At 38.9% G+C, this 14,294-nt stretch overlaps 1 protein-coding gene across 7 annotated transcripts in view; it reads left to right on the top strand.

Moving 5' to 3' along the window:
• The window catches only part of ATP2B3 (ATPase plasma membrane Ca2+ transporting 3), a 315,248-nt gene that overhangs the window by 289,679 nt on the left and 11,275 nt on the right, over window positions 1-14,294 (top strand). For 3 of the 7 annotated variants that reach the window (XM_069748304.1, XM_069748303.1, XM_069748306.1), the window contains one exon: window positions 9,210-9,363. The exons of 3 other annotated variants lie outside the window; for them this stretch is intronic. In XM_069748304.1, coding sequence (XP_069604405.1) covers window positions 9,210-9,363 — 154 coding nt within the window. The remainder of the gene's footprint in view (window positions 1-9,209; window positions 9,364-14,294) is intronic. One more of the 7 variants, XM_069748307.1, reaches the window with a different exon arrangement.

Raw genomic sequence — 14,294 nt, 5'->3', positions numbered from 1 at the left:
TGGTTAACCGCCACCCCCTCGATTAGTCTCCACCCCCTTGTTTAATCTCCACCCCCAAGTCTCTTCTTAGTCAAAAATTTAACAGATGAGCAGGAAATTAACCCCCGTGATCCCAGTAGAATTTCTACTAGACAGGAACACAAATAATCTTGCAGCCTGCTTAACAGATGGGGCACGTTTATCCCCTTTTTTACTTTTATCAATCATTTCTAGGTTTAGCGTTCCTTTTAATAAGGTTTAATACCCAAGTCTTCATACAAATTGTCAAAAATAATTTTCCAAGCACCTAGAAATCCGAAGTAATTGTCACAATTCCTCCACTTAGTGTGATGAGTACCAGCTCTGCAGTCTAATCTGGGACGGGGGTGTACTGAGCTGTCAGTATTGTGATAGACAGCTCGGCAGTCCCGACGGAGGTTGGGCGTGCTGAGCTATCAGTGCGATGAATGCGGACAGTCCAGTAGCCCAATTAAAGCCAGGGCTTGCTGAGATTACTAAGTCTGTACAAATATGCTCCGCTAGACTAAAGGGTCTGCCGGGGTACCTGAAGGACTTTGGAAAAAATGAGAAGATTCTACCTCCACATCGTCCTTATGATTGTGCTCTTAATCTTGTCCCTAATGCCAAATTACCTAAAGCTCACCTTTACAATTTGTCTGAGCCTGAACGGGCTGCCATGAAAGAATATGTTAATGAAAAGTTTATGGAAGGGTCATATCCGTCCTTCCTCCTCCTTGTAGCTGCCAAATGTTTCTTTGTAAAAAAAGAAAGATGGGGGCCTTCGTCCTTGCCTCGATTTCCAAGAACTAAACAAAATCACGGTGAAAAATACTTACTTGCTTCCACTCATCCCTGACCTTTACAATCAGCTTCTGGGGGCCAAGTGGTTTTCTAACTTGACCTTAGAGGAGCTTACAATTGTATTATTATTATTATTTATTTATATAGCACCATTAATTCCATGGTGCTGTAGATGAGAAAGGGTTACAATTTAAAACGCACCCGGAAGGGTGATGAGTGGAAAACGGCATTTTTAACGTCTGAGGGTTTATTTGAAAACCTTATTGTGCCATTTGGATTATGCAATAACCTGCTGTGTTTCAAAATTGTATGAATTATATTTTCTGTGATTTATCTGGATATTCTAATTTTCTCACCTGATTTGAACTCTAACCAGAAACATAGGGCCCCACATAGATCTTCCTTCAGTATTATGTGCCCATATAGTCCTCCATACAGTATTATGGGCATCACATAGTCCTCCACACAGTACTATGGGCCCCACATAGCCCTCCATAAAGTATTATGGGCCCCACATAGCCCTCCATGCAGTGTTATGGGCCCCACATAGCCCTCCATACAGTATAATGAGCCCCATATATTGCTCCATATAGTACTATGGGTCCCACACAGCCCTCCATAAAGTATTATGGACACCAATTAGCCCATGATACAGTATAATGAACCTCATATATTGCTCCATACAGTACTATGGGCCCCACACAATCCTCCATATAGTGTTATGGGCCACACATAGCCCTCCATAGAGTATTATGGACCCATACAGTATTATGGGCCTAAGTAGCCCTCCATACAGTATTATGGGCACCACATAGTGCTCCATACAATACTATGGGCCCCACATAGCCCTTTATACAGTATTATTGGCCCCACATAGTCCTCCAAATAGTAGTATGAGCACCACATAGTCCTTCATACAGTATTATGGACACAATATAGTCCTCCATACAGTATAATAGGCCCATAAAGTGCTCCATACAGTATGATGGGCCCCATATAGTCCTCCATACAGTATGATGGGCCCCGTATAGTCCCCCATACAGTATCATGGGCACCACATAGTCCTCCATACAGTATTATGGTCATCACCTATTACTCCTCCATACAGTATGATGGGCCCCATAGAGCCCCCATACAGTATTATTGGCCCCACAGTCCTCCAAACAGTAGTATGGGCACCACATAGTCCTCCATACGGTATTATGGACACAACATAGTCTTCCATACAGTATAATGCGCCCATATAGTCCTCCATACAGTATTATGGGCATCACATAGTCCTCCACACAGTATTATGGGCCCCACATAGCCTTCCATGCAGTGTTATGGGTCCCACATATCCCTCCATATAGTATTATAGGCCCTACATAGTCTTTCATACATTACTATGGGACCCACATAGTCCTCCATGCAGTATTATGGGCCCAAGTAGCCCTCCATACAGTATTATGGGCACCACATAGTGCTCCATACAGTATTATGGGCCCCACATAGCCCTCCATAAGGAATTATTGGCACCACATAGTCCTCCATACAGTATAATGGCCCATATAGTGCTCCATACAGTATGATGGGCCCAATATAGTCTCCCATACAAAATGGTGGGCCCCATATAGCCCCTACACAGTATTATGGGCACCACATCATCCTCCATACAGTATGACAGGCCCCATATAGCCCCTCATACAGTATTATGGGCACAATATTGTCCTCCACACAGTATTATAGGCACTACAGTTTTCTATACAATATTTTGGGCACCACATAGCCCTCTATACAGTATTATGGGCCGCACATAGCCCTCCATACATTATTATGGGCCTTACATAGGGCATCACCTAGGACATCACCTAGTCTTCCTCCATATAGTATTATGGGCCCCATATATTCCTCCAAACAGTATGACGGGCCCCATATAGCCCCTCGTACAGTATTATGGGCACCATATTGCCCTCCACACAGTATTATAGGCACTACATAGCCCTCCATACAGTATTATGGGCACCATATTGTCCTCCACACAGTATTATAGGCACTACATAGCCCTCCATACAGTATTATGGGCACCATATTGTCCTCCACACAGTATTATAGGCACTACAGTTTTCTATACAGTATTTTGGGCACCACATAGCCCTCTATACAGTATTATGGGCCCCACATAGCCCTCCATACAGTATTATGGGCCCTACATAGTCCTCCATACAGTATTATGGGCCCCACATAGCCCCCCATACAGTATTATGAGCACCACATAGTACTCCATACAGTATAATGGGCCCATATAGTGCTCCATACAGTATTATGAGCCCCACAGTCCTCCATACAGTATTATGGGCATCACCTAGTCCTTCTCCTCCATACAGTATTATGAGTACCACGGTCCTCCATACAGTATTATAGGCATCACCTAGTCCTCCTCCTCCATACAGTATTATGAGCACCACATAGTTCTCCATACAGTATTATGGGCCCCACATAGCCCCCCAAACAGTATTATTGGCCCCAAATAATCTTCCATACAGCATTATGGACACAAAATAGTCCTCCAAACAGTATTATGAGCACCACATTGTTCTCCATACCGTATTATGGGCATTACATAGTCCTCCATATAGTATTATGGGCACCACACAGTCTACCATACAAATTATGAGAGCATACAGTCCTCTATACAGTATAATGGGCCCATATAGTCCTTCATACATTATTATGGACCCATATAATCCTCCGTACATTATTATGAGCCCCGTATAGTCCTCCATGCAGTATAATGAGCCCCATAGTCCTCTATACAATATAATGGGCCCCATATAGTCCTCCATATGGTATTATAGATCCCATGTAGTTCTCCATACATTGTAATGGCCCCATGTAGTCATTTATACACTATTATGGGCCCCATAAAGTCCTCCATGCACTATGATGGGCCCAAATATAGTCATCCATACCTAAAAAAAGAAATCCTCACCTCTCGCAGTTCCTCCACTGCTCCGGTCTCTGTAGAGCATCTTCTGACCCTCTGCACTGCTCAGCACAGAGGATGCACTATAGTGACGTCATCACTCTCTCTCTGCGCTGAGATGGCACAGAGCTCAGACGCAGAGGGGGAATGATGGGAGAGGGAGCGTCAGCTAACAGCTCCCTCTCCCATCATTATTTTCAACTTTCTTGGCATCCAGAACCAGGATGCCGATACAGTTGAAAGTACAATGCCAGGCGGGGGTGGTGGAGGCGGCGCTGGCTTTGGGCCCAAACCCACCCAATGGCCTACAAGCGGACATGCGGTCTGCCGATATTGGCGGTCAGGGTGTGTCAAGGTACAGGAGTAATACAAACAAGATAGTCTGCAGGAAATTCCAGGGACCGGCAAAAAAAATGTCAAAAGTCAAAGATCAAGGCACAGAGGACAATCTACACAGAACTGAATGCTACAACTGGCAGAGAATAGAGGCAAACAGCCAGCTAAATAGCCTGGGAATCACTCTGAACAGGAGATACCTGCAGGAAACCCAGCACGCCCAGCTCTGTTTGGGTGACTGGACTGTCACTCACCACCCTGAGATCTCTGCATGCCCAATCCTCAGATTGGATAGCCGAGCTGTCTATCACAATACTGACAGCTCAGCTCGCCCCTGTCCCAGATTAGATGGGTGAGCTGCCACTCACCACACTGAGTGGAGGAATAGTGACAGTCATCCATCATATTCAATGGATCTGTGGTCCTTCGATCAGAGGATTTTGTCTTATCAGCCCAACGAATAGTTAACAAAGCAGTCCTTTACTTCATGCATTTTACATGTTCTCCAGAAAAGGAACCTGCTTTGTACATGTGTTTGTATGTCATATTCTGATGCTTTAATTACAAAAATAAGACTTTTTGTTTGTAGGTAAAAATTCGGGTGTTTGGGAATATTATCTACATTTGGGTAATTAACTTCATAATGAAAATGTGTCCTGGAAATTGTGTTGAAAGCTTGAAATTAAAGAGGCTGCAAATGCTTAGAAAAATATTGGTTGGTATTTCACAAAAATAGTGCCACATCTGACTACAGGTCGTGTGTGGTAATGCAGCATAGTCATATTTACTTTAGTAGATGTTTTTTCTAATCCTGGACAACTCCTTTAAAGTCAATGAAAGCTCTCGCTAAATCTCTTCTTACCGGTTAATATTTTTGGATATTCTGAGGGATTGATAAAGGATTAGTTTTATTGAGACCAAATAATAAGGTTCTTCATGGGTGGGATTAGAATTTGGTTCCGGCCAATAGAATGTCACATGTGAGTCACTAATTTACATCCTCCATTGTACTGTGACATAACCTTGGTGTATAGAATACCATACAAATCTGATTGAAATGTATTATTCCTCACTTGATCATTTATTGTTATATTTTTATGACATTGTATTAAGAAAATGTAAACTGAATCTTTGGGCAAATACTAAAAAAAAATTTTTTTTGCCTGAACATGGGGCATTCCCTCACCCCCCAAAACCCTAAATTTCCTGGGGCAATGATCATAGGGCCTTTTAGATATTAAAGCATCTAGCAGAAGGGGCATTAATGAAAATTGTCTGGTTTCTTCATACAGGTAAGTACATTTTGGGGAGTGGTTGGGGACTTACCCATTTTTGGGTAGGGCCAGTTTTTTGCCTGGAGCTTCACTTTAAAATTTACGTAACTACTATATGTGATATGGATTGTTAATCTGAGAGATTGGGGTCAGACTATTCAGTGCCGGGCCTGTCTACCACCACTATCAGGATTTAGGGGTTCCCCATGACATCCAATTGGAAGCTTGCTTACATTGTCTATTACTCAGTTCTAATATGAGGGTTGGAATCTCCATGGTTGAAATTATTCTTAATTGCAAAAAATTGGATCATTTTATGTAGATCAACTTAGTAGTCGAATCCAAAGTGTCCACAGACGAGACGCCAAAATGAGAGTGAACCACATGGACTATATAAGAGATAGTCACTGTCTCTCCATAATAATGACCATTACAGTAACCCCATAAGAGACAGCCAGAGTGCCTCCATAACACTGACCACTACAGTAACACATAAGAGACTGACAGCCATTGACAAGTACTAATGTGTCCTCCCTTACTCTTCCTTTTGGCTCAACAAATCCTGACACAAGTGTCTTGAGAGGAAGAGATTTTCAAAAGAAAGATGTAAACTGCAGCCCATCCAGGGTTTTGTTACCATGTCATAATAATGTGGATTTTGAGAAATTGTAGCCCTTAAAAAGGACCTCCCACTTGCTCAATTCCCTGAGTTCCCCGATGCCGCCACTTTTTTCCATTTTGCGCTGCATCGCTCCATTGCAGAGATATTCATTTGTTGCTTTTGGAGCGCATTATGTGAAATCTCTGCTTGGTGTTTCTTCAGAGTCTTCTTTAGGGTGTTTCGCTTACACCCCTCTTCCCAGATGCTGCCAATCATAGGTTCACAGCTTATTTAGCAATATATCAATCTTAGGCTGGGATCACACATGCGAGAAATACGTCCAAGTCTCGCATGTTCAGAAGCGGCGCGTGCACCTTCATGTATTGCTGTGCGGCCGCACGCTCTGCTCCGGAGTGCAGGGGATGGGTATTAACATGCGAAACTCGGCCATGTTTCTTGCATGTGTGATCCCAGCATTAGTGCATGTGAAAGTACACACTCCCTGAGAAGATTCTGAAGATACATCCAGTTGTATTGGAAGCAGAGATTTCACATAGTGCGCTTCAAAAGTAACAAATGTGAATATCTCTACAATGAAGTGATACAGCACAAAATGGAAAAGAGAGACAGAATCAGGGAAGCACAGGGATTTTTACAGGTATTTAACAATTTTTTTTGAGCGACAGAACCTCTTTAACAAATTAAAGAAGGACACATATGTAGCAAATACTTGATGTCAGAGTCCATGTATCACAAACTCACATGTAGCCCCCACATCCTTCATCTTTGGCACATTAGAAAATCCCTTCTGCCAGCGTTCTGGTGTACCTGTGATCTCAGGACACTCGGTATTTGTGGGGTCGGTTTTCCAAGTGTAGTTAGGTCCTCTCATGTTACATTGCTCAGAGACAGTGGCATAGCTTAAAGGGGAGCCATTATAAGAAAATGACCTATTGTTTTTAAATCAGGTTTTTTGTGTTATTTTTTTTACAATAATTTTTTTTTATCCTCATGTCACAATCTGTATTAAAATAAAAAAAAATTAAATCTTGCAATTTTCATACTGACCACTGGGGTTTTTTTAGACTTTGACTTCCTGTTGTTTAAGGAAACAACACGTGTACGTTAAACACAATGAAAAAAACCCATCGTTATCTTTTTTATTGAAGCATCTAATGAGCGTGTGAAAAGATTATTTTGAAGGGAGTAGGGGTGAGATGTGTTATCATCTGTACAGTGGGTATGGAAAGTATTCAGACCCCTTTAAATTTTTCACTCTTTCATTGCAGCCATTTGGTAAATACAAAAAAGTTCATTTTTTTCTCATTAATGTACACTCTGCACCCCATTCTTGACTGAAAAAAACAGAAATGTAGACACTTTTGCAAATTTATTAAAAAAGAAAAACTGAAGTATCACATGGTCATAAGTATTCAGCCCCTTTGCTCAGTATTGAGGTGAAGCACCTTTTGAGCTAGTACAGCCATGAGTCTTCTTGGGAATGATGCAACAAGTTTTTCTCCCCTGGATTTGGGGATCCTCTGCCATTCTTCCTTGCAGATCCTCTCCAGTTCCGTCAGGTTGGATGGTGAACGTTGGTGGACGCCATTTTCAGGTCACTACAGAGATGCTCAATTGGGTTCAGGTCAGGGCTCTGGCTGGGCCAGTCAAGAATGGTCACATAGTTGTTCTGAAGCAGCTCCTTTGTTATTTTAGCTGTGTGCTTAGGGTCATTGTCTTGTTGGAAGGTGAACCTTTGGCCAAGTCTGAGGTCCAGAGCACTCTGGAAGAGGTTTTCATCCAGGATATCTCTGTACTTGGCCGCATTCATGTTTCCTTCAATAACAACCAGTCGCCCTGTGACTGTCCCTGCAGCTGAACCACCCCCATAGCATGATGCTGCCACCACCATGTTTCACTGTTGGGATTGTATTGGGCAGATGATGAGTAGTGCCTGGTTTTCTCCACACATACCGCTTAGAATTATCACCAAAAAGGTCTATCTTCGTCTCATCAGACCAGAGAATCTTATTTTTCATAGTCTGGGAGTCCTTCATGTGTTTTTTAGCAAACTCTATGCGGGCTTTCATAGGTCTTGCACTGAGGAGAGGCTTCCGTCGGGCCACTCTGCCATAAAGGCCCGACTGGTGGAGGGCTGCAGTGATAGTTGACTTTGTGGAACTTTCTCCCATCTCCCTACTGCATCTCTGGAGCTCAGCCACAGTGATCTTGAGGTTCTTCTTTACCTCTCTCACCAAGGCTCTTCTCCCACGATTGGTCAGTTTGGCTGGACGGCCAGATCTAGGAAGACTTCTGGTGGCACCAAACTTCTTCCATTTAAGGATTATGGAGGCCACTGTGCTCTTAGGACCTTGAGTACTGCAGAAATTCTGTTGTAACCTTGGCCAGATCTGTGCCTTGCCACAATTCTGTCTCTGAGCTCCTTGGCCAGTTCCTTTGACCTCATGATCCTCATGTGGTCTGACATGCACTGTGACCTGTGAGGTCTTATATAGACAGGCGTGCGCCTTTCCAACTCAAGTCCTATCAGTTTAATTACACACAGCTGGACTCCAATGAAGGAGTAGAACCATCTCAAGGAGGATCACAAGGAAATGGACGGTATGTCTTAAATATGAGTGGCTGAATACTTATGACCATGTGATATTTCAGTTTTTCTATTTTATTAAATTTGCAAACATTTCTACATTTGTTTTTTTCAGTCAAGATGGGGTGCAGAGTGTACATTAATGAGAAAAAAATTAACCTTTTTTGAATTTACCAAATGGCTGCAATGAAACAAAGAGTGAAAAATGTAAAGGGGTCCGAGTACGTTCCGCACCCACTGTATATGGCAAGTGAGAGGTCCTCTATTTACGTAACTGTGTCAAACTAACTTTTTTTTTTTTTACCGAAAGGTCTCAAATGTCAGATAATTATTTATATAATGTCATGTGAAGAATTGGGGTGATGACAAAAAACTAGTGCAACCAAAGAAAACGTACTGTTACGTCTATCAACCATTGAGCTTCCAACTTACATTGTGAACATATGGAAATGAAATTGGGTAACGCCGCCGTCAACCAGTGAGCCATAACAAGCTCAGATCACGTTCTACATGGCATCCATTGTTAATAGTCTTCTCTCTTCTCTCACCTGCACCCCCCCAAAAAAAGCTAAATTTCAAATGAAAAAAAAAAAAGAAAACACTATCTCATTTTCTCTCCCACAGATGGAGGTAGTGAGTACCTTCAAGAGAAGCGGTTCATTTCAGGGTGCTGTGCGTCGGCGTTCCTCGGTCCTCAGCCAGCTCCATGATGTAACAAACATTTCTACTCCCACTCACGTAATTCTCTCTGCTGCCAATACCACAAGCACTGCTGGGAGTGAGTGCGATTTCCTTACTGCTCGTCAGTAACTTTTATTACACCCACCCTTATACAAACCTTTATTTTATCTTCTTTTTTGCAGTCTTTCATTTTCTGCTCACCGTGATTTTCCTTTATTTATTATTGCTTTGATTTCGGTCTTTTTCAGTCAAGATGGTGTATAGTTTACAAAGCCATATTCTCCTTTAATCTTAAAGGGGTTGTCCGGGATTAGAAAAAAAAAGTGAGCGTGCTTTTCTTTTTTTTTTTTCCTAGAAATCGAAGCAGATTTTTTTTCCTAATCCCGGACGAGCCCCCATACATACTCGGTGTGCTTATACTTGATACTGAGTTCAGCTTTGTTTATTTGCAACAGATTTCATTTCCCCTTTTTTCTTTTTTTTTTTTTGTCCGAATGTGCTATTTGCAAAATAGCTGCTGCTGTCGCTTCTGTAATTCCTTTCCATCTCTACTTTTTTTTTTTTGCATGTTAAAACTGTAGTACCAGATTAAAAAAAAAAAAAAAAAACACCGGACGCCGTAAATTGCTTTGCTTCTTGTCTAGGGGAAAATTATTCTTTTTGTACTTGGTCATTAGCAAGTGTACAAATTCTAAGCACTTATAATGTAATATTGTGCAAGTTTCTGTCCATTTGATTGTCTAAACTTAATTTCTTTCTATTAATCAACTGATCGATGTGGATCTGGTGGGGAAAAAAAGCAGTGATGCATTTTCCCCACAGCGGCCACTGCAGGGGAAAAGTAGTATTGCATGTCGTCCATTCAAATGTTTAATCTACATGTAACATGGTTGGGTCTTCTAGAGGGGGAACAATGCTTCTCTGTCTTTTCCTACTTGGCCCTTAAATTAATTTTCCACTTTGGTCCCCAAAGGATTGCAGTCATGTAAAAATAACAAAATCTGATTATACTTACCCTTGCCGGGTCCAATGCCACTCCTGTCTCTGTGGTTTGGTTGCAGCGGTAATGTCATGTCGAAAACGCACTTCTAGAACATATAAAAAAAAAATCATTGAACTACGTAGAACATTTAAAGAGACACTGTCAGCAGGTTTTTGCCATTTAATCTGAGAACTGCATAATATAGGATACAAGAGCCTGATGCCAGCGATGTGTCACTTATTAGGCTGTGTGTTGTAGTTTCAGTACAATCATTGTTTTAGCAAAAGGAGATTATCACTGGAGATCTACATCTCACGTGCACAGCAGTCAGGCTCACCCCGCCCCCAACACTGATTGGCTGCTTGCTGACAGTGTACACAGGAAGCAGCCAATCAGTGGTGTGGGCAGGGTTATACACAGCCCAGAAGGCTTAGCTCTGCTACATGTACATCAGAGAAACAACGATTCTATCAAAACTAAAAAGAAGTAGTCCAATAAGTGATACATTGTTAGAATCAGGCTTTCTGGCCCTATATTATACTACTCTCAGATTATATAGAAAAAATCTGCTGACGGATTCCCTTTAAATATGTGCAAAAAGAGTCAATTATGTTTAACCATAGTTTGGGGCATCAGTATAAAGGTGTGTACAGTGTATCATCACTACTGGCACAAGTGACTCTCACACAGATATATGTATGAATTACATACATCACAGATTAGCCACAGATATTTCCCAGGCATATGAGGGATGAATTTATCTATTTGTTCCCTAAGTTTTCATCTTGTACTGCAGTTTTAATAGCCTATTTTTTATTTATTAAAAAAAATAATAATAAAGTTCCATTAAAACTTATGAAAAACATTCTTTGATAACTAGAAATCGAGAAAAAAAAAAATGACAAAATTGAAAAAAAAAAAATTGGTAAAAAAACAAGCTAAAAAAAAAGTCAAATATTTGAAACACCTGAAACAGATTGTCTGTTCTGCATGACACTACGCGCTTCCAGAACATGAAAACTCAAGTTTTTTTTTCTCTTGAAATGTCTCATTTTTATACACAAAAAAAAAATCAACTAATAAAATGGTAAGACTAATATATTGTGATTCTGTCATGACTTTGTAAGAGATTCAATAAATATAAATTATATATATATAAAAAAAGAGAATATGGCAAAAAAAAAAAAAAAAAAGGGTGACAATTCCTGCAACCTCCTGATATAGTAAACCTTCGAGTATGGGCCCAAAGTGACAGCTGATATATAAACATTACTTCATTTTTTTTCTTGCTTTTGCAGCTTGGGATGCATTCTATATCTCTTACTTGCCGTTAACAGCTCTGAAAGTTCACATTGTCAAAAGCCATTAACAACCTTTTCTTTCCCATCAGGATTCCTTGGAAAGCCATCATGTGCAAAATAAAAGGAGCCCTTGTAATTGACTTTTCATTTCAGGCATATGCCATTTACAAAAAATAAAAACTAAAAGGGGAAAAAAAAATTTTTTTTTTCAAAAAATAATTTTTATTATTTTTAACAACTATCTCATTTTATTGTATTCATTTGCGTCAAGCAACAAATTCATTTACGTGCTTGATTATTTTTTTCATGTATTTTTTTTTATAAAACTACATATTTGCTACTTTTTTTGTATTTTTAAAATATAAATATTATCATAAAATATTATAAAAAATACTATTGTTTTAATGAAAACAATAGGAATGAATGACCGGTATAATATAAAATCTACAACAGATGTTGCTCGTTTTTAGTCGTTGGGTCACTTCGGTTACTTATGGTGTTGGGGTCACGTGGTGTTGCAAAAAGAAAAAAAAAAAAATTAAGTATAAAATATCTATTTTTAAAAAAATGGTTGATTTTATATTTCTTGTCAATTAACATTTTAAAATGTTAATTAAAGGGAATCTCTCAGCATGTCATTTGACAGTAGCCTGAGGCAGGGAATGAGACCCTGATGCCAGCGATGTGTCACTTAGTTTACTGGGTGCAACTGTTGTGATAGGATCACATTTTTCTCTGCTGCAGATCTAGAAGAGCTCAGAATGCTGAGCCCTGTATAACCCCGCCCACACCCCTGATTGGCTGTTTCCAGTGTAACAGTGCATAGGCAGAATGCTGCCAATCAGTGTTGGGGGCGTGGTTGGACAAGGAGGCACGAGACACCTAGTCCCGTTCTGATAATCTCCTGCTGATAAAACACTGATTTTATTGAAACAGTCTAATAACTGACATAGCCCTGAAGTCAGGGTCTCAGCCCCCCTACATCATGCCGCTTTCAGACTCTATTTAAAGGTAAAGTTCACCACCACGTGTCCATTACCACTTTCTAAAATATTCACATAACTTTTAAAATTATAATTTTGGTGGGAGACCATCTAATGGACAATTTCTTCTTCTTTTTTTTTGTATATTTTTTAGACTTGAAATTTGTATTAAGATTAATAATTGACCAATTTAGAAAAGGTTAATTCAGATTATAACCTTATGATAACAGTGGGATAGAACTACATTGCAAAAAAAATTCTGATTTTTTAAAAAAAAAAATTTCTAAGCTATTTGAACCTGAAATGAAATCTTGACCAAGGGCTCTGGGAATTTTATGCATTTCATTATCAAATTTTTACCGCACAATTGCAAGCTTTTCCTCCCTCAGAATTTCAGTTACCAAATGGATTGGTGGACTCAGCTCTTCCTTTGCTGGAGCTTACTCTTCAAGAAATGCTTTCCCTCTTATGTTTTTTTTTTTTATTATTATCTTTTATTTTATTTTTTATTTTATGCCATACTGTATTCACCATTAAGCACATTCTTCTTTCAGCTTATTTGCCTATTTTTGTCATCATATATTTAAGACCTCCAAAGCTTAAAATTCTAAAACCTAACACAATTTTAGAGAAGGTTCTAAAATATATATATATATATATATATATATATATATATACACACACACCATTAACAGCATATTCTTTTATATTTAGTATAGGATACATTTCAGAGATTACTTAATGCTAAAAAAGTGTTATAAAAAATATATTTCCATATTTACAAAAAAAATAATCTTTATTAGCCACATATTCAAAAACAATTTTAATGTGTGATTATTGTTAATAAAGAATACTTTTTCTTTGTAAGTTTAAAAAAAAAAATCCTTTTTTTTTTTTTTTACACACTTTTTTCAGCATTTTTTAAAGGGTAAGCTTTGTTTAAATTTTTATTTCATAAATCAATAACATGCATGAAAATAAGCAATTTTGTAATATAGCTTATCTGAGAGATCTGCTTCTTTCTTTTCCTGGATTTCATCATTCACTCTCAATTTATGGGGGAAAAAAAAAATCTGAATTCAGTGAAGACAGACTTTCCCCAATACGGAGATAAAAAAAAAAATGACAGTTGGTGCTTTTAAAATTCTATGGACAAGGGGGAGGAGCTAGAGGCCGACACAAACATTCTGCTGCAAGTTCTCCTGAAACGATAGTTTTCCATAGAACTTTATGAGCACCAACAGAGGAGAAAGAAGCAGATTTCTCTGATGAGATATATTACAAAGTTTCTTATTTTCACACGTACTATTCATTTATAAAAATAAAAATCGAAACGAAGTTTAACCCTTTAAGGTGTGTATTGTTTTGTCACCACGAGCTCTCTCTCTCTCTCTATATATATATATATACATATATATATATATATATATATTTTTTTTTTTTTTTTTTTTTCTAAAATTGGTATTATTCCCAGAATTTTCTCTCTTATTTTTATTTTTTTACTTTTGCCGTTATTCCCCTGGCAAATTCTAATCCCATTCACTCAAATTTGAATTTAAAATTTAGAATTTGGTGTTAAAAACAAAACAAAACACCATATCTAAAGTTTTTTTTGGAACTGGGGTCCTATCTAAATAAGAAGTCCCAGTAACAAAATAATAATAAAAAAAAAAAAAAAAGTAAAATAAAAATAAAAAATATGTAAAAAAACAAAAAACATACATTCACAAAACATAATGATCATGCTTGTAGTCTCACATTT

Source organism: Ranitomeya imitator, chromosome 2 (assembly GCF_032444005.1).
Source record: "Ranitomeya imitator isolate aRanImi1 chromosome 2, aRanImi1.pri, whole genome shotgun sequence".
NCBI classification, from domain to species: domain Eukaryota; kingdom Metazoa; phylum Chordata; class Amphibia; order Anura; family Dendrobatidae; genus Ranitomeya; species Ranitomeya imitator.
This window is presented reverse-complemented; position numbering and strand designations above follow the sequence as displayed.